The sequence below is a fragment of the Anticarsia gemmatalis genome, chromosome 28, assembly GCF_050436995.1.
Source record: "Anticarsia gemmatalis isolate Benzon Research Colony breed Stoneville strain chromosome 28, ilAntGemm2 primary, whole genome shotgun sequence".
NCBI classification, from domain to species: domain Eukaryota; kingdom Metazoa; phylum Arthropoda; class Insecta; order Lepidoptera; family Erebidae; genus Anticarsia; species Anticarsia gemmatalis.
In genome coordinates this window covers 1,768,312-1,788,747 of record NC_134772.1, presented here as the reverse complement: position 1 = coordinate 1,788,747, position 20,436 = coordinate 1,768,312, and the positions used below count along the sequence as shown (strand labels likewise).

The 20,436-nt window shown below is 34.9% G+C and overlaps 1 protein-coding gene across 1 annotated transcript; it reads left to right on the top strand.

Annotated features, from left to right (window-relative positions):
- Window positions 1–404: 404 nt before the first annotated feature.
- LOC142984833 (uncharacterized) lies at window positions 405–17,259 on the top strand. The gene is made up of 3 exons (XM_076132681.1): window positions 405–727; window positions 3,232–3,961; window positions 9,801–17,259. Exons 1-3 carry the CDS (start codon window positions 659–661, stop codon window positions 10,970–10,972), a joined length of 1,971 nt encoding a protein of 656 aa, XP_075988796.1. The 5' UTR covers window positions 405–658; the 3' UTR covers window positions 10,973–17,259.
- The last annotated feature ends 3,177 nt before the right edge of the window (window positions 17,260–20,436 follow it).

Here is a 20,436-nt window from a genome sequence, read left to right as displayed (position 1 = left end):
GGGTATAAAATGGAAGACCGGTGTCTGTATTCAAAATAGTCAATGGCAGCTTTAAATTGTCATTTGTCAGCGCTGTTATAATCGAAACGCAAAACTTAAAATCTTTGAAATATGCTGATATAATTGGCAACTGTGTAAAAAAATCTCACGACTCATAAATACTTAACCCAGAAATCATTGCATAAAATAATTAGCCAGAATATCTGTAGGAAATGAGAGCATATAAAATTATACAAAGCCTTTTTAAGTGCAAATAAATGGAATGCTTGATTTTCTCAGTTTGAGTAATTAAACTATTTAAGTAGGTACTATTAACAGCTTTATGCATCTAGGTAAATTAAAGTAAGCATCGGGTATCCCCGACAGATGTTCGTTGACGGCAACTCTACTTGTCTATACTTAGCTTCCTTTCTTTCGTTCGGACAATCTAAAAAGGAACAAAAAACATTTTTTATTTAATAATTTTAGATCATTTTCTCGCTTATTAATTTTTAAGACATGTAATTAAACTTATAGTGTAGTTCTCGCATTTATTCTTTAGTTTAGTGTATACTTTAAGTCATATTATTTGAGTGAAACAAGATAGGTTAGGACCGAACTATGGGAAAGAAGTAAAACATTGTTTTAACACTTTTTTACTATAAAATCCTAATTTATCATGGATTTTGTGAAACGAGAAGACCAAAATGTCATGGACGACGAAAGCTACAAGTATTATGTTGAGACAGTAAGTCATTTTTTCATTGTAATTCAAATTTCAAACGTTTTTTGCATAAAAACTTATCGTAATGTGACTAAGTATCCGGGTTCGAATCCTGGTTGTAGTATTTAAGTTTGGAAACCGTTGGTTCTTTGTTATTTCATATTATCAGCTGTTGACTCATGTGGCAAATTATTCTTTAGTTAACCAGGTTTTTATTTTTTTTATTGTCTTTGATATTCTCTCTTATTTTTTAAACTTATAATTGAAAAAAAAAAGTTTTTGCTGTATGATTTTAATTGATGATCTTCAAAATTCTGTTTAAAAGTTAAATATCAATTTGTCCTTCTTCTTAAAAGCTCTTTATAAGTTATTTTATTCAACAAATTAAAGACTATGGCCATACTTGATAACTTTGTGACTTGTTTTATCATAGGTAAATATATTTAACTGAATAATATGAAACAAATACAAATTCTTTCAAAATTATACTATCAAAAAGGTTACTTTTTTTAGTCTATAATCATGGAAAAAATTGCATTTCTTTAAGAACTGTTTATAGCATTTTGATGTACATTACTAAGTATAAGAAAATAAATATTATTGAAGATATGGTTTTACATTTTAAAGATACAGTAACATCTAGAAACTATTTTTGCTTCAGTTTCAGCTCACCAACTACCTATGGTATAGCCTATATATTAAAATTTATTTGTAACTTGTAATTTTAAATATATTATTTATAAATGCTCTTGCACAGACTCTAGGTCCATCTAGTCTGTAATTTTATACCTAAGTAATGCATAATATATTCCAAATATATTGAAATAAATTCTATATATAATGTAGGAAGTAAGTGTTGCTATATTCAAACATTCCTATGTAAGTTACATCCATTATCAAAATTTCCCAACTCACCTTTTAGTGTGGGCCAGTCAAGACCTAACCCTTCCCTTATTCTGGGAGAAGACAATTGCAGTAGTGGGACAGTTACGAATTTAAACTTAATCCTACTAATATTTATTAATGGAAAAATTGTTAGTATAAATAATAAACAAATATAGTGGGACAATTCACACACGGTCATTTGATTCCAAACTAAGCAGAGCTTGTACTATGGTAACCAAATAACTGATGAACATACTTATATACTTCTAAATACATACTTATATAGATAAATTCACAACCAGGCTCAGAACATATACTCGTGCTCATCACACAAAGATATGTCATAAGTATGGATGGATGTATGTGTGTATGTTTGTAATACTTTCATGAAAACATGACTGCCCAGATTTTAATGAAACTTGGTACACATATAGTTTATAACCAGGATTAACACATAGGATACTTTTGACCCTGGGAAATCTTTTCATGTCCTTACCTCTTTTCATACAGGACCTCAAGTTATAATTACTATGCACCCGAATTTTTTGCATGACATTACCAATATAATCTGTTTATGTCTTTCTAGGACATCCTCTCCTGGATTTTCCATTCAAAATAGTTATCTAAAATTAAATAATTTTATGTAACATTATTCTCTAAATTAAACTAATTACGTCAAACACTACACAGCAATGACCTAATTACAATATAAATGTGTTCATAAAAAATTAAATTACTTACAGCATAATTAAATAATTAGTACATATTATATACTAATTATATATTTAAATGCATATTTAAAAAGTTCATATGTACGATAAACTTGTTTGAGCGACTTTAAATATTCAGCACACTTTATTCTTGAATTATTGACCTATTACTTGCTTTGATGTTTGTGTTATATAAAAGACTAATATTATAAAGCTGAAGAGTTTGTTTGTTTGAACCTGCTAATCTCAGGAACTACTAGTTCGATTTAGAAAAAATCTTTCAGTGTTAGATAGCCCATTTATCGAGGAATGCTATAGGCTAAATAACATCACACTACGGCTATTAGCAGCGGAGTAGCTACGAAAAATGTTACAAAAGCTGAGAAAATTATGACCCATTCTCTCTTATGTGACGCAAGCGAAATTGCGCGGGTCAGCTAGTTCTTTATATAAACCTGGCATTTTCTGAATATTTCGTTTTCAAAATCTTATAAACATTTACTTCACCAGGATGTCTTCCTGGATTGTTAGAGATAGCTCTGATTTCGCTACTTTCGGATAAGTATCGTTTATCTCAAGGACGTGAGATATTTTCAAAACTGACTGGCAGTTACATAAATTGGAGTTACTAAGCCAATAAGCCATAGCCAGCTTAGATAATGTGGTAGCAAATATATCCTACTAATATTATAAATGCGAAAGTTTGTGTGAATGTATGTATGGATTTTACTCTTTCACGCAAATACTACTGAACCGATTACGATGAAATTTGGTATGTTAGATAGCTGAAGACCCAGAATAACACATAGGCTTTTTATCCCAAAGTTCCTGAGGGATCGGGTTTTACACGGGAAGGGTTTCCGCGCGGATGAAGTCGCGGGCGGCCTCTAGTAATCATTAAACGAGTACTAATATTCACATTCTTGTCCACAGATACAAAAATCTCATCAACTGGAAGCCACAGATTATCAACACCCAGCAATATCAATGGAACAGCTACACCAAGCGATGCAGTCAACTGTAGCCAGTTCCATAGTCCACAACTTTCAGCTACCACTATCTCCCAGACAAATGTCTTCATTAATGCTCAAGACCAACCATTTACCTCGAAACTTAAATTTCAATGACATCCCAGCACATATACCTAGGACTTTCCAAACCGAAATGGATTTGGTCCACAATTTGGCCAACGAATTACCCCAAAATTTAAACCGACACGATGATTTGTTGACCCAAAATTTGAACCTATCTTTACGTATGGGCAACGAATTAGACTTGCAGAACAATTTGAATCAGTTAGCGCAGAATTTAAATGAAAATTTGAGTGCAGATGTTTTGAATAGAATAAATGAATTGAGAGAGTTACCGCATGATTTGAGTCATGAAATTGATTTGTCTCATCATTTGAATAGGGATGAGGTTATAGAGGAAAGACGGACTCCGATGGTTCAATGTGATCCTCATATGTTGGACCAAAGTTTGGGTCAAAGGTTGGTGGGTAGTTCGATGAATGTGGAGAGGTTGGTGACCAACATGACTGTCGAAAGGATCGAACAGCCAGAACATGTTATGCCGGTGTCTTTTCATATCAAGTCGGAACAGGAAGATGATGGATATTTCTATGATAATATGAATCAGGGGATCAGTGATGTTGGTTTAAATGGTAAGTTTATATTTATAATAATGTATTAGGTCGGGGAAAAAGTCTTTTCGCATTATAGTATGTATGAACTTGTAATAAAATCTCTTTGGCTTCAAGAATCACAAATGAGTACGCGGTTCATGAGGTTTCTTTCAGTGAGCTCGTGAGGTACCCAAATATCGAGCTTTTTTGTGTAGAGAAAAGATTTTATGCGAAAAAACTTTTACCCCGACCTAATATTATAACTTATGTTTTGTCTGCGACTGCGAAAACTTTACATTATACATTTATTTTCTTCAAAACACAACTCCCGTATTAAGATTTGCTCTTGTGTCGCGAGGACTTTTACAAACATACAAACAACGGACACAAAGTACAACCAGACCCGAAACAATTATTTGTGGATCGCACAAATAATTGTTCCGAGTGGAAATCGAACGCACGACCTTCCGACGCAATGGTAGCGGCGTGACGACCTAAACTATTTGGGCAGAATTTCGTTAATAACTGAAGATATTCTAAATCTCAGGCACCCTGAGCATTAATAAGGTACTTCTTTACTGACAAAACTCAGGAAGAGCTTTTAGCTAGACCCGAGATTTGAACCCATGACCTCTGCGACAGACAGCAATGCAGTCCATGGTCATGAACTTCAAAAAATATCTTTATTTTAAGTTTATATGTCAATATAATTTAAATAACAGCATCCCCCGGTACAAGTAGAGACTAGCAGGATACAGGTTTTGAAATATCAAGGACGACTAACATAGCTAGATTTACATAAATATTATATAATAAACTAGCGGCCCGCCCCGTCTTCGCCCGGTTTAAATGACTGCCTTCATGGTGCAGTGGTCGCTACGCCACTACGATTACATAGGGAGGTCGTGGGTTCGAGTCCTACACGGAACAATTATTTGTTCGAACTACAAATAGTTGTTTCGGGTCTAGTTGTACTTTGTGTCCGTTGTTTGTATGTTTGTTAAAGTCCCCGCGACACAAGAGAAATTCTTAGTGCGGGAATTGTCTTAAAAAATAAATTTCTACCCACAAACCTTCCTCTTGAATCACTCTATCTATTAAAAACACTATCAAAATTTGTTGCGTAGTTTTAAAGATATAATCATACATAGGGACAGACATTGGAAAGCGATTAATTTCTTGTTAATTATTTCGTGTTTTAATAATTGCAAAAAGGTCAGGTGTGTAGTACTCGTAACCGGCGGTCCTGTATGACAACATGTATGTATGTGAATGAAGCAACGGAAGTTTGTAAGGATCGTACCAAGTGGCGTTAGGTCTCTGCCTACCCCTATGTTAAAAAAAACGTGATATATTGATAACGTTATATGTAAAATTTCCATGCCACAATGTTAGTTACCGTACTCCTACGAAATGGCTAACCAATTCTCATGAAATTTTGTGAGCATATTGAGTAGGTCTGAGAATCGGCCAACATCTAAGTATTTTTCATACCCCTAAGTAACAAGGGTTGGTGCCGGGAAAGCTAGTTGTTTAGAAAAATATCACGGATAATTTAAGTTAGTTCTACAAGAGGTTTAACAAGTTAAAAATATTATCTTCAAACTAAAGAACTTCAAGGCTGCAAATATTTAATATATTTCATCAATACATTAAGTTTCATAAATATTCACTAGTATAAAAAGTGCATTACATATACGATATGCCGCGGCGCTACTCGGTTAAACCGGTCTGAATATTTTAAACATTTCTAAACTATACTAAAAACTAGTTTTTTTTTTGGTCGCGATAGTCTCTGAAACAGGTCAGATTTGTCTAAAAATTATATAACGCGTCAGCCTAGCCTTTCTTCCAACTATGTTGTAGTCGGCTTCCAGTCTCACCGGATGTAGCTGAATACCAGTATTTTACATGGAGCGACTGTCTATCTGACTTCCACGACAGTTACCTGGGTTATAACACGATACCCATCTGTAAGACTGGTTGTGAGACTTTCAAGGTTCTGACTACTGTTAACGACTGTCATAGATCTTTTGAAAATAACAGCCGGGATCCACAATTGAACGTGCCTTCCTAAACACGGAAAATTATATAACATACATATAAAAAATCACGATTTCTTTTAATAGTTGGTACGCAGAAACCAGAGAACGCCACTTGATACGATCCTTACAAACTTTCCTTGCTTCATTCACATACATATATCTTGGGATACAGACCAAACTCCGGGCTACTATTGAGAACTATTTTAAAATCCATACTTCCATACTATTATTATAAATGCGTAACTCTGTCTGTCTGTTACTCAATCACGCCTAAACTACTGAACCAATTTGCATGAAATTTGGTATGGAGATATTTTGATACCCGAGAAAGGATATAGGCTACTTTTTACTCCGGGAAAATGACGCATTCCCATGGGAAAATTCAGGTGGCGGACGAAGTCGCGGCTAAAAGCGAATGAATTATAAAAGATTAAAAACACTTTGCTCGACCCGGGAATCGAACTTGAGACCTCACGATCTGCAGATACACTACTTACAGCGCCAGAGGCAGTATTTTATAAATATTTTTTTTACATAAATTACATACATACATTTAACATAAAAATACGTCATCCGTATATCTTAAGTATCAAAAAATCTGCGCAGTCACTCCAAATCGTTCCCGATCAAGCAGTTTCCGAGTTTATAACCCAAATACGAGCAGAATCTCTTAGCAACAGTTACAGACGGACAGATAGTAGTATCTATATTAGATAAATGTTGACTTTTTAACCTTTATTTATGTATATGAAATGAAAGGTCAATATTACAGGTTTCGAATATCACTTGATGTGGCTTTCACGGACTTTTTTAAGCTAGATTTTAGCTCTGGTCTAGGTTTAGAAATATGTCGTTTTAGCTAGTCTATACTAATATTAAAATTATAAAGCTGAAGAGTTTGTTTGTTTGTTTGTTTGAACGCGCTAATCTCAGGAACTACTGGTCCAATTTGAAAAGTTCTTTCAGTGTTAGATAGCCAATTTATCGAGGACGACTATAGGCTATAAATCATCACGCTACGACCAATAGGAGCAGAGTACCAGTAAAAAAGTTATAAAAACGGGAAAAAAATCTCTAGTATGAGGCAAGCGAAGTTGCGCGGGTTAGCTAGTTTTTTAATAAAATCGTTAATCGTCTTTAATATAAAATATTCTAAATCAAAACCCGACCGTATCATCATCAGACTAGCCTTTCTTCCAACTATGTTGGAGTCGGCTTCCAGTCTCACCGGCTGCAGCTGAATACCAGTGTTTTACATGAAGCGAGTGCCTATCGGACCTCCACAACTCAGTTACCTGGGTTATAACACGATACCCGTCAATAAGACTGGTTTTCAGATTCCAAGCTTCTGACGAATGTAGACTGTAGCTCGAATCTCTACCACTATCGACCACCGAAAACCGGGTAGCAATAAACTCAACAACCCAGTTAACGGGGCAATCACACGGTTTAGACTGGTCGTCAGACTTTCAAGCTTCTAACTTCTTGTAACGACAGTCAATCTTTGGAAATGACAGCTGGCACCCTCAAATTTAACGTTTCTAGCGAAAAAACGACACTTGCAGAAGAGGGAATGAATGTTTGTATGGAAATTCTTTCCTAAGTAACATAATCTGGGTAACTTTGAATCATTTGGGTAATATTGACAGTGGGTATTGATAAAAGTTTATTTTAGTTTTGCAAACTTTTATCAATGGGTTCTTATGAAAAAATAATCGAAACTAGTTCATATTCCTGCTGACAATGTTACCCAAATGATTCAAAGTTACCCAGATTGACTGTAACTTAACTACGTAGACGAAGTTGCGAGCAAAAATTAGTAATTAATATAAGGTAGTAACAGGGAAATACAAAATTGATTTGAAATATTAAATTAACCCAATTTTAGCCATTTTATCGTTAGACGCAAGAGGAAAAGATGTCCTATTAAATTCTTAATGGGACAACCGCAAAACGTGATGAAATTAAATAAATTTATTAATAAGGGATTTGGTCACGTGAAACTGAAATTGTTTCCTGGGTTTTTACTTAAATATAATTTATATTATCAGGTTTTTATATATAAAACTCTTCCGTTACTGACTGACTGATGGACAACGCACAGCCGAAACTACTTAGCGTAGAAACTTGAAATTTGCTATGAAGATTCCTTAAGAAGTGTAGAGGTGCACTAAGACTGGTTTTCAGACTCCAAGCTTCTGACGAATGTAGACTGTAGCTCGAATCTCACAGAACTGTTGACACTGTTCTTGAAGAAATCCAAAGTCCCCAACCCGCTCTTGGCCAGCGTGGTGGACTCGAGGCCTAACCCTTCATTACGGGAGGAGAGCCTTGCCCAGCAGTGGGACAGTACTGTGAATTTATTATAGTTAAATAATATTTAGAAGAATGATTTAAATTACGATCTAGATATAATAAAGATAATGCAAGTTTTAGGTTACTGGGTCGACGGCGACTCTGACCCCAATATAACCATCTATTAAATAAAACGATAAACTATACATACAGAATATCACGCCTTTTTAACATAGAGGTAGGCAGAAACAAAAGAACGCCACTTGGCGCGATCCTTACAAACTTCCCTTGCCTCATTCACATCTATACATCTTGTCATACAGGATTATTAATCTAAAATAAATTGGATAACCAAAAGCACTTTGCACGACCCGAGAATAGAACCTGTGACCTAATGATCAGCAGTGGGATACACTACCGACTACGCCACAGAGGCAGTAAAAATATCAACATTTCCATACAAATTACTGCAACAACTATTTCTTTCCTTTAAAAGACCGCTCCCGCACTAAGATCGAATTGCTCTTGTGTCGTGGGGACTTTACAAACAGACTCAAAACAACTATTTGTGGGTCGCACAGATTTTTAGATTTTTTTCCGTGTGGGAATCTAACACGCGACCTCCCGACGCAATGGTGGTGGCGTAACCTGAACCACTGCGCTATGGAGTCGTTATCAAATTCGTCATTGAAAAGTACCAACCAACTTTTATGGAAAATTTTCAACCAGATAAAAAAATTGCCGAGAAATCCGAGAGCACTAAGTAATCTATATAACATGAGTAATTTGAGGAAATCTTCGTATATAATCAATTAATTGGATAACGCTGATAGGTTGTTAACCTACAACCGACTTAGCAACAGATAACATTATCAAACGGTGATAACGCGCTATTCTCTTAGCTGTTTCATTGGACATTGATATGTATTTGACTAGTGTCCGACAACTGAAATCCTTGGCATGCATGATTTATCTTGATTAAATATACATACGTACCAATCTTTAGTCTCTACTTGTCCCTATGGGATAAAGGCGTGATTTATGTATGTAATTTCCAATAAAAATGACGTTCCCAATGATATATAGAAGTCGGTACAGGAGTCAGAAGATTGAAGGTCTGACAAACAGTCTTAGCAAAGTGTATCGTGTTATAACCCAGGTAACTGGTTTGTGGAGGTCCGATAGACAGTCGCACCATGTAAAACACTGATATTCAGCTGCATCCGATGAGACTGGAAGTCGACTCTAACAAAGTTGGAAGAAAGGCTAGACTGATAAAAAAATATATTCAAGTCTTTAATATGCAAACCAACAATTGCAACATATTCTTATATACAAAAAAACTAAAAAGAGTGGCCAGGAGTTTCTTGTCAGCTCTTCTCATTGGCCCTACCTTCCGAACTGGCGGTAAATTCACTCTCTGTATCATTGACTATCATAAGTGTCAGCATTAGACCTAAACGAATAAATTATAACGATATGTGTAGCTTAAAAACCGTTTATTCTTTTACTAATAGTTATTCTATTCTATATTTCAGGCCTACCCGCAGAAGCGCATACTCAACCTCCAATCACTCAAGATAACCAGCTTTTCTACGAAAGCCATATAAACGGGCCCGCATTGAATTCCATAGACCTCTACTCCAGACCTACTTACGTCCAAAACTACTCAAACATAAGAGTAAATCCACAAAACTTAGTAGTGCAAAAACAATTCGACAATACCAATTATGAAGAATATAAAAAAATACGACAAGATGGCGCAGATGTTGCAAAAGAAAAACTTGAAGAGCCAAAAGAGAATTTGAAGCCAAGTGATCAGAATAAAATTTATTATGCTGAATATAATCCTAGTTATTCTGAAGCGAAAAATGAGAACGACGCTAGCGGCCACAATAAGATTACTGAAGACATTTCAATGAATATCAAAGGACAATATGCCTGTTACAAATGCAACGAAGTATTCCCTTCGAAAAGGGGTTTGAAGCACCATTCAAAAAGTTGTATAGACAACGACCAGTCTGTTGAAAAAATAGGGAAATTTAGCTGCAGTCAATGCGCGTATAGATGTCAGTCTCCCGCCATATTAAAAATACACGAACGAACACATTCCGGCGAAAAACCTTTTGCTTGTACCTTCTGCGACTATAAATCTGGTCAGAAGAATAATGTCGCGAAGCACATACTTGTTCACATGAAAGAAAAACCTTTTAGATGTCAGTACTGTGACTACAGATGTGCCCAAAAGAACAATTTAGTTGTTCATGAAAGAACTCACACGGGTTATAAACCTTTCGCTTGCCCATTCTGCGACTATAGAACAGTCCAGAAACCGAATTTAGTCAAACATATGTACTTACATACTGACCAGAAACCGTTTAGTTGCGACATGTGCAATTATAGATGTGTTCAAAAGACTAATTTAACTAAACATAAATTGAGACATTTGAACGAAAAGGAAGGAGAAAAAATGGATGTGAAAAGTCAAATAAAACCGTACCGGCCTAGGCAGAAATCTGTGAAATGTACCCAATGTTCGTATAGATGTGTTCAGAAAGCGAGTATGGAAAAACATATGCAATATAAACATGGGCAAGAGTGTGAGGTTTTTGATGACCAATTAAGTGGTGTGGGGTCGGATTATATAGAGAATTTGAGTAAAAAAGACTATGAAAGTGATAAGACTAGTGTTGATGGTGCCGAGTCATAGTGCTAAGTGTTTTTTTTAAGTTCTTTTTTGTATTGCTGTTTCGGGTTTAGTGATGTGTCTTTTGAGCCGATGCAAGCCGTATAGTTGAACGGCTTTTAGCTAAAATTGTAGGTAAGAATTTGAAGACTTAATATTGTCACATTTTAGTTTTGTTAGGTGCAAATCTGTGACTGAAAAATATGTTTTTAGAAGAAAAATATAAAAAAACAGTTGCTAGGTCGATAATTCGATTTAGTTACTGGCAAAACCATTATGTACCTACGCACTTCAAAATACAGGCTTATTTTTTTTTATAAATTTTTCAGTAGTTTTTCATCTATATTTGGCTTACCCTATTAGGTTATAAAAGCGTGATACAGCACTGAACCCGAACACATTCTTTCGAAAAAACTCAAGTTTTGCTTTTTTATTATTTTTAATTATATTTGTACATAATTAAGTATGTAAGTAATTGTTTTTTGAGATTATAATGTCTGTATTTTCAACAATATTTATTTAAAATACTATAAAATGACATAAAATATTTCAATTATACATTAATTGTATGGCTAGTGGTCAACCTAGTGTCAAAGTTGTTCAAGCCACTTAGACATGATTTAACGACTGTTATCTTAATTGACAACAACCGTGACCGATTTTCACATGCCCTCCAAAGCACGGAGAGCACAGCTCAAATACTACTATGCGGTCACCCATCTATAGAATGTCTTCGATAAGGTTGCTTAACCCAACATCCGTTTATGGTTGACGTCACTAGCTTTCTGAATATAATGCCTTAATATGATTTAAAACAGTGATAGCTGAATAGTATAAGCATTCGTATTCCACACAAGTGGTCAAAATTTCAACACACCAATGACTTTTCCAAGTTATGTGTGTATTAAATACTTTTCTTTTTCGCCCGCGAAAAGGTTTCCCGTTGTAAGAAGTATCCTATGTGTGAGTCTAGGTTAATTTTAGTTAAATCGGTTTAAAATTTACAAAGTTTCATACAAACTTTTATCCCCTTAGGGGTGGAATTTATGAAAATCCTTGCCTACGTCATAACATCTATCTGCATGTCAAATTTAAGCTCGATCCGTCCAGTGGTTTGGGCTGTGCGTTGATAGATCACTATGTCAGTCAGTCACCTTTAAGTTTTATATATATAGATAATGATCACTTGTTCCAACGGTGAAGGAAAACATCGTGATGCAACCTTGCAATGCCATTCATAATTATGATTTTTTGATTAACTAATTACTGCTTATCAATTGATAATTACTGAGAAATACCTTATCACGTATTATTTTTGTAATAAAAGGAATTTCCCAGGATTAAAATTGCTATCTTTTATTTAAGCAGTCACTAAGTCCGCACTTCGCCAGCGTGGTGGGTTCAAGGCCTAACCCCTCTCTCATTCCAGGAGGAGACCCTTGCCCAGCAGTGGGACAGACTCACTACTGGACAAAGGTCTCCTCTGAAAAGAGGGAGGGATCAGGCTTTGAGTCCACCACGCTGGCCAAGTGCGGGTTAGGGACTATGCATGCTCTTAAGAAATGTGTTAAACAATATTTTGGCATGTAAGGTTTCATCACGATGTTTTCCTTCACCGTTAGAACAAATGATTATTATTTCACATGTAAGAATAGTATTTTAGAAATAAATATTGTTGAAATACAGACAAACAATAATTTTGCAAATAATGTTTTTTTTGCAAAAATCTGATATTGATATCAAGTCAAAATAAATCGAAATAGTTTTAGTGTAATTTAGATATATTTTTTTAAAGGTTTCAATTGTAAATAAGACATGTCAAAGTGGATTTATTTTTAATGCTAAAAAGTCGATTATTGACTAATAGTCGGTATATGGCGAATAGTCGTTGGTTGCGAAATAGTCGTTGATTACCCAATAGTCATCGGATATTTGTCAAATAGTCATTATTTGACGAATAGTTGTCATTTACCGAATCTATACTAATATTGTAAAATTGTACAGTTTGTTTGTTTGGTTGAACTCGCTAATCTCACGAACTACTGGTGAGAATCGAAAAAATATTTTACCGTTGGATAGCCTATGCATTGAGAAAAGCTAAAAATATATAACATTACGACCAATAGGAGCAGAGTACCAGTAAAAATGTTACAAAAACGGGGAAAAGTATGACCTATTCTCTCTTATGTGACGCAAGCGAAGTTGTGATGTTCGACGAAACATCGTTGCACGCAACCTTGCATACCTGAGAGTTCTTTAGAACAGTTCTTGAAGGTGTGAAAAGTCCCCAACCCGCAATCGGCCAGCGTGGTAGACTAGCCTTACCTCTCCCTCATTACGGGAGGAGACTCTTGTCCAGCAGTGGGACATTAATGGGATAAATTTTATTATATAATTTTACTTTGACATGTCTCATACATATTTGTGATATAGCTTATGAATAAATGATAAAACTCTTGCTCTCTCATAGATTGTTGATTGTAAATATAGAGTTGAGTGATGCTTTTGCTAAAAATGTTGATAATTTAGTATAATGTTGAATTAACATTTAAAATATCTGCTTCATTTATGATTTAAAATATTTTTACTTATGCTACTATTTTTTTTATTAAAATAGCCTGATATTTTTTTATAAATCTATCAGATTGTCAAATTTCATCATAATTAGTTCAGCCGTTTTGATGTGTAACTTTCATGAGTGAATTCCAATTTTACTATAAAACTATTTACTATTAAATTGCTCTGTAATTGCAGTGGTAGCCTTCGATTGTCTTCCTGATATAATTTATCAATGCAGCAAAATTCATCGATATCGATTCGGCCGTTTTGGCGTTGAAATATTTACTAAATATTATTAGTAGGTAAGAAGACTTAAATCGCTTACAATTAAAATTGTATGTTTGTGTTTTTAGTAAAATATTTTTTCGTAAATGAAGCACATATTTTAAATAATTATTATAGATAGACACTGATTGAATTGTTTGGAGGATTACATTAATAAACATTTGAGAAATCTTTTAAAAGGATCTTTTTATGCCCTGTTTCTTAGTACATTTAACGGTAGTTTATCTATTCAATAGCGTTTAAACTCATATAAAAAAACGCTATTGAATAGATAAACTACCGCTAAATGTACCTCAGAGACCGGGGGTTAATCATGTTTTCACAAAGGAGAATGGCCAAAATAAAAAGAAAGTCTAAAAAATCATTCGAATTACTTTATTCACTTGTAAAAAGTAACCTGTACGTTTGGCGTAGTAGTTAACGTGGTCACCTCATCGCAATAACCGTTGCCGGGTGTGGTGGGTTCGAATCCCACCCGAGACAAGTATTTGTGTGATGAGCACGAGTATTTGTTCTGAGCCTGGTTGTTAATGTATCTATATAAGTATGTATTTACAAGTATATAAGTATGTTTATCAGTTATTTGGTTACCATAGTACAAGTGCTTAGTTTGGAATCAAATGACTGTGTGTGAGTTGTCCAATGATATTTATATGAATAATATTTATTAAATGTATTCAGCACTTGGCCAGGGTGGATTTAAAGACCGAACCATCTCTCGTTTTGAGAGGAGACCCTCATCAGGCAGTGAGAGGAAAAAAGTTGAGGAATATATTTTTTCATAAATTCCGTCTTATTATACCTCAGAAATAGGTGTTTTTTAAACCATTTTGTTTTGGTCATTCTCTTTTGAAAAGGAACTCAATAGTCCTAGTGAAACTATTTGTATGATTTTATATGAAAATATAGTGATATAATAATATGACAGTATGGTCACAGTGTAAAAGTTTATATGCAGTATGGAAACACATCTATATGCATCTACAGAAGCAGATTAAAAATTGACAATATATTAAGTACTCTATGGCGCATTAGTTAGTGACGCCTCGCCGCTACCACTGCGTCGGTAGGTCGTTGGTTCGATTCCCACACGGAACAATTATTTGTGCGATACACAAATAATTGTTTCGGGTCTGGTTGTACTTTGTACGTTGTTTGTATGTTTGTTAAAGTGTCTTTCAATTGATTGCAGTATTTCATGAGCGCAACTGACTACTAGAACTACTGATTTTGTTGTTGTACGTATCTGTCTAAGTGCACTAGCTGACCCGCGCAACTTCGCTTGCGTCATATAGAGAGAATGGGTCATAGTTTTCCCCGTTTTTGTAACATTTTTTACTGGTACTCTGCTCCTATTGATCGTAGCGTGATGATATATAGCTTATAGCCTTCCTCGATAAATGGGCTATCTGACACTGATAGAATTTTTCAAATCAGTCCAGTAGTTTCTGAGATTAGCGCGTTCAAACAAACAAACAAACTTCAGCTTTATAATATTAGTATAGATTTGTTGCGTCTTTTCCGTACTGCTTGTAAGTTTATACACTGTGGCATCGAGACAATCATGTTTTATAATTTAGTATAATATAGCTTATGCCAATAGGCTGTGACTCGTCAACTATATATTTTGTAATTATAAATATGAATTTATTTAGAAATATTTCTACTGTAACTGTTTTAAAAACTGGCCTAAGAATGGAAAAATGAAAAGTCAAGTTTCAAAAATATGTTTCCATGTCCATTTCAATTATGAAATACATTATTTATTTAAGTTTCAACTTATTCAGTTCAGTGCCTAGCAAAGACACAAAGTAACTTTAACGCTTGTAAAATTTTGATTATTAATTTATACGTGAAGTCTTGCATGTCTGAAATTTGTTTAATACATTTTATTGAGAGCATGCAAAGTCCCCAACCCGTACTTGGCCAGCGTGGTGGACTCAAGGCCTAATCCGTTCCTCGTTTGGAAGGAGATCCTTGCCCAGCCGTGGGATAGGATTTGGTTTCTCTAAAATTATTTTCGACTATGGTGCTAAATGATGGCTTAATATTTCCACTTTTTAAATTGCAGGTTAATACTTAATTTCAAACACATAATAACACATTAATGATAAAGAAATCGCGAGATATAAGGGTCCCGTAAAATTGAGTATTGCCAGAAATAAACTTAATAATCGACTGCGTTTAAATGTTGCCACATAAAAAAACAGTTACAAATGAATATTTCTGATTAAATTCCTAATGTTGCTACATTGACATTGTTACCAAGGTATTGTACCTACAATGTACATCACAATTTTGTATATTTTATAATTTAATTGTTTTACATGACCGATGAACGCGACGTACAAGAAACAGATGCCGTCAAACAACTTCAAAAAATATATAGTTTGTTATATCGTATACTAGCTTTCACTCTGTTTCGTGGTGGACTTTCCCAACATCCTCTCTTACCCCCGTTTTCTGAGTACATTTAGCGGTAGTTAATCTATTCAATAGCGTTTTTTTATATGAGTTTTAACGCTATTGAATAGATAAACTAACGTTAAATGTACCTCAGAAACCGGGGGTTAGTGCTTCTCTACACTTCCTAAGGAATCTTCATAGCAAATGTCAAGTTTCTACGCTCAGTAGTTTCGGCTGTGCGTTGTCCATCAGTTAGTCAGTAACGAAAGAGTTTTATATAAACTGATTGTATACGCGGCAAAGAAGTTTACTCGTTTAAATATAGCAGAAAGTTGCTGCGAGAACAGTCGAAACTACTGAGAGTAGAAAATTGAATTTTGCTATGAAGATTCCTTAGGAAGTGTAGAGGAGCACTAAGAGAGTATTTTAAGAAAATTGCCTTGCAAAAGGGGTGAATTTCACCCCTTTCCGGGAAAGCCGCGGGCTGAAAGCTAGTGGTACAATATGGTTTTAATCCCGTTGCGTCGTGTTTTTCGCTCTTGTAAAACATTCTTACAATATCTGAACATAGAAATACATTTGAAAACATTTATATAGCGTTGATCGCTATTTTTATATAGCCACCCTTTCAAACCCTAGCTCCCTACAGTCACTTAGTAGAGGGCCTTGCAAGATTTATCTAGTTTAAAATCAATAATTGTGTAGTTGATTGTGTTACCGAAAAACTTTGTCGCTACTATTGCGTCGGGAGAGCTCGATTCCCACACGGAATACATATTTGTGCGATCCACAAATAATTGTTTTGGGTCTGGTTGTACTTTGTGTCCGTTGTTTGTATGTTTGTTAAAGTCCCCGCGACACAAGAGTAATTCTTAGTGCGGGAGGTGTCTAAAAAACAAGTCTCGGTCTCCCGTCTTTACTCCTGTCTCTATTCTTTATCTTGCTTGCAAACAAGACTGTCTACTAAGTTGTTGAAATAGTCAAATGTGTTTTTATGTTCAAAATGTTTATGTTAATCAATTTTTGTATGTTCTTTTTAATAAATGCCGCTTACCAAAGTGTTTGATTATTTTTATTTTACCCCTATTTTGAGTGAAGCAGTGATAGCCATAGTGGTTGAGGGTTCAAATCTAAGTAATGATTTTTTCAAGTGTGTATTAGATATAACTAGCTGACCCGCGCAGCTCTGCTGCTCACATATTTGGAAGAGAAAGGGGCATGTGGGCGTGACGCGCGTGCCTTATGTAAGTATGATTAACTAGACCTACCTTAAGACTAACCTAAGAGATGACACTAAAAGCACGTAGAGAGAATTCCGATATAAAGCACAAAGTATTAGTGCAAAATACGACTATAGTGTCATTTAAATATGGCTGGTTGTTTCAATTTGTAATAGTTGTTTATCCTTTTGCATATTTCAGTGTGCGTTAAATGTCATCGGCTGAATTTGACGACAACCATCTTCAATGAAATAGTATTGTGTTAGTTATTTTTTGGAAAGTCCACTTTAGTGTAAATACAAGTACCTATGCAGTTTGGGCTTGAGAGTTGAACCTCCTCATCAATGGATCTGTTCAGCTCGCGGCGGAATCTGGGCCGAATTCTCTCAGGAATTATCGTCACTGTTTTTCAACAGGACTTCAAAAAAATACGTAGCACAATTTCGTCCAAAGCACACAGTACTTAATCTATTAGTCGTCTTAAAGTAGAACCGTAGAACGCTTAACAAGATGGAGTTAATACTACCAAGCTGTGATCAGCTGGAATATCTATATACACTACCAAGCTCGTTAGTTATTTAAGGCCTCGACGGTAAATTTAAGACTAACTGGCAGTCCTTGTGTGCTAAGGACGGAATAATTCCATCTTATAAACTAACTATTTACAGCCTAACCCTAGCCTTATGCCTATAAATCAGTCAAAGGCCACCCGGGTATTTATACCCGGCCGGTGAAACAAACGATAGCGCGATTCAGAAAAGACATACAACGCCATCTATCGAGTGGAATTTCAAACTTTGCATGTGAATTCCGTAGCCTCGAGTTTCGTTTAAGAATTCATTTTGTAAGGAAATGAAGATAAATTATGTACTCCACAGCGTAGGTACTTCTAATATTTTTGTTAATAGTAATTGAAATGCATATATGTCTAATAAAACCTACACAATACATAAATATCACATGCCTAAAAGTTCTTTGAACTGTACTTGAAAGAGCCCAAAGTTCTTAATCTACATTTAACAGCACAATGGCCTCAAAATCTGTAATCCATATTAAATAATACTATATTTTGATCAAGCAGTAGGACATTAGTTTATTTTTTTTAAACTCGTAATTTTATTTGCAACACAACAGCGCCACGAATGACGGAATTCGTAAGAACTAACGCTTCAACATGTCTCTTATAGATGGCGTTATAAGTCTCGTCGGTTGATTATTCTCTTTAGACTGATTTTAATCGTTTATTATAGGGTAAACAAGGGAGGATTCCTGCGTTATAGTCCGACGAGTTAGTAGAGCGCCTTGTAACACTCGATTAATTTGAATTACATTTATACATACATACATTTGGGCGGAGACCACAACTTAGTACGATCCTTACAAACTTCCCTTGCTTCATTCACATCCAAGCTTGAAAGTCAAACTACTAGTCTTATCGAGGACTATCGTGTTATAACCCAAGTAACTGTGTTGTAGAGGTCAGATAGACAGTCGCTCCATGTAAACTGGTATTCAGCTGCATCCGGTGAGACTGGAAGCCGACTCCAACATAGTTGGAAGAGAGGTTAGGCTGAAATATATAAACACGATAGTTGACAATCGATAATTGGGTAGTTGACAATGTTAACAAAAAATTATTAAACTTTAACTAGTAAAAGGTTAATCTGAAATGCTCAAGCTATGTATTTTTTTCGTAAATAATCTTCAAATTGTATTGACTGAAACTTTATTAGGCACTCATTTGCACCAACGAAAATACGAAACTGTGATGTCACTACACCGTATTTCTATACTAACCGTCTTATTCATAAAAATATATGAAGATATGAAAGGCTTATAAAGTGTTTTGTTTCTTTCACTCCTTATCGAAATGAAAAAGAGAAAACTAACATATTATAATAGCATTTTAACTAAAATAGGTTTATAGTGTGTTTATGAATGAACAAATAACGTGTGGCGGGTTCGAATCCTACCCGGGACAAATCTTTGTGTGATGATCACGAGTATTTGTTCTGAGCCTGGATGTAAATGTGTCTATATAAGTATGTATTTTGAAGTATATAAGTATGTTTATCAGTTATTTGGTTACCATAGTACAAGCTCTACTTAGTTTGGAATCAAATGACCGTGTGTGTGTTGTCCAAAAATATTTATTAATACCTATTTATTTATTTATAAGAGGGTAAATTTTTTGACATGTCATAAAGAGTAGCTGATTTGATTCGTAGTCAACTACCCTATTGTACTCGCTACTATGCACGGATATCCCAGTACCGACTGACGTACAAACAGTATACAAGCATAGCTAGAAGCCAGCCACTGTCCATTCAGAATGTTTCTGATATGCCCTCGGGCGCCGTCAATCAGGAACACGAAACAATTAACTGTTTCCGTGTTTTAATTTAAATTGCACAAGACAGCCTCGAATTATGGGCTAAACTGTTTTATATTTATAATAGTTTATTTATTGGTTAAAACTGTAAGCATGTAACAAGCTATTGTAACTATATTCTACTATCGTATTAATAAATAATAACAATAATAAATTTTAATGTTTTGGGACAACTCACACACTGTCATTTATACTATGGTAACCAAATAACTGATAAACATACCTATATACTTCTAAATACATACTTATACAGATAAATTAACAACCAGGCTCAGAACAGATACTCGTGCTCATCACACAAATATGTTTCCCGGGTAGGATTCGAACCCACCACACGCGGCGCTACGGTTATTGCGGCGAAGTGACCACTTTAACCACTGCGCCAAAAGTTAAATTAAGTTTCCGGGCAAAGGCCTCCCCTCTTTTCTTCTAAACCCGTTATAACAGTATTTTAAGCAAATCATTTGACGTCAATAAAAAATATGACTTAGTGACGTCACTATATCGTATTTCTATACTATATGTGTTTTTGACGTTTCATAATGAGTAGTTGATTTGACTGGTAGCAAAATAATGTATTGCATATTCTTCTGAAACTTGGAAACCTTGCATGCCTAAAATTTGTT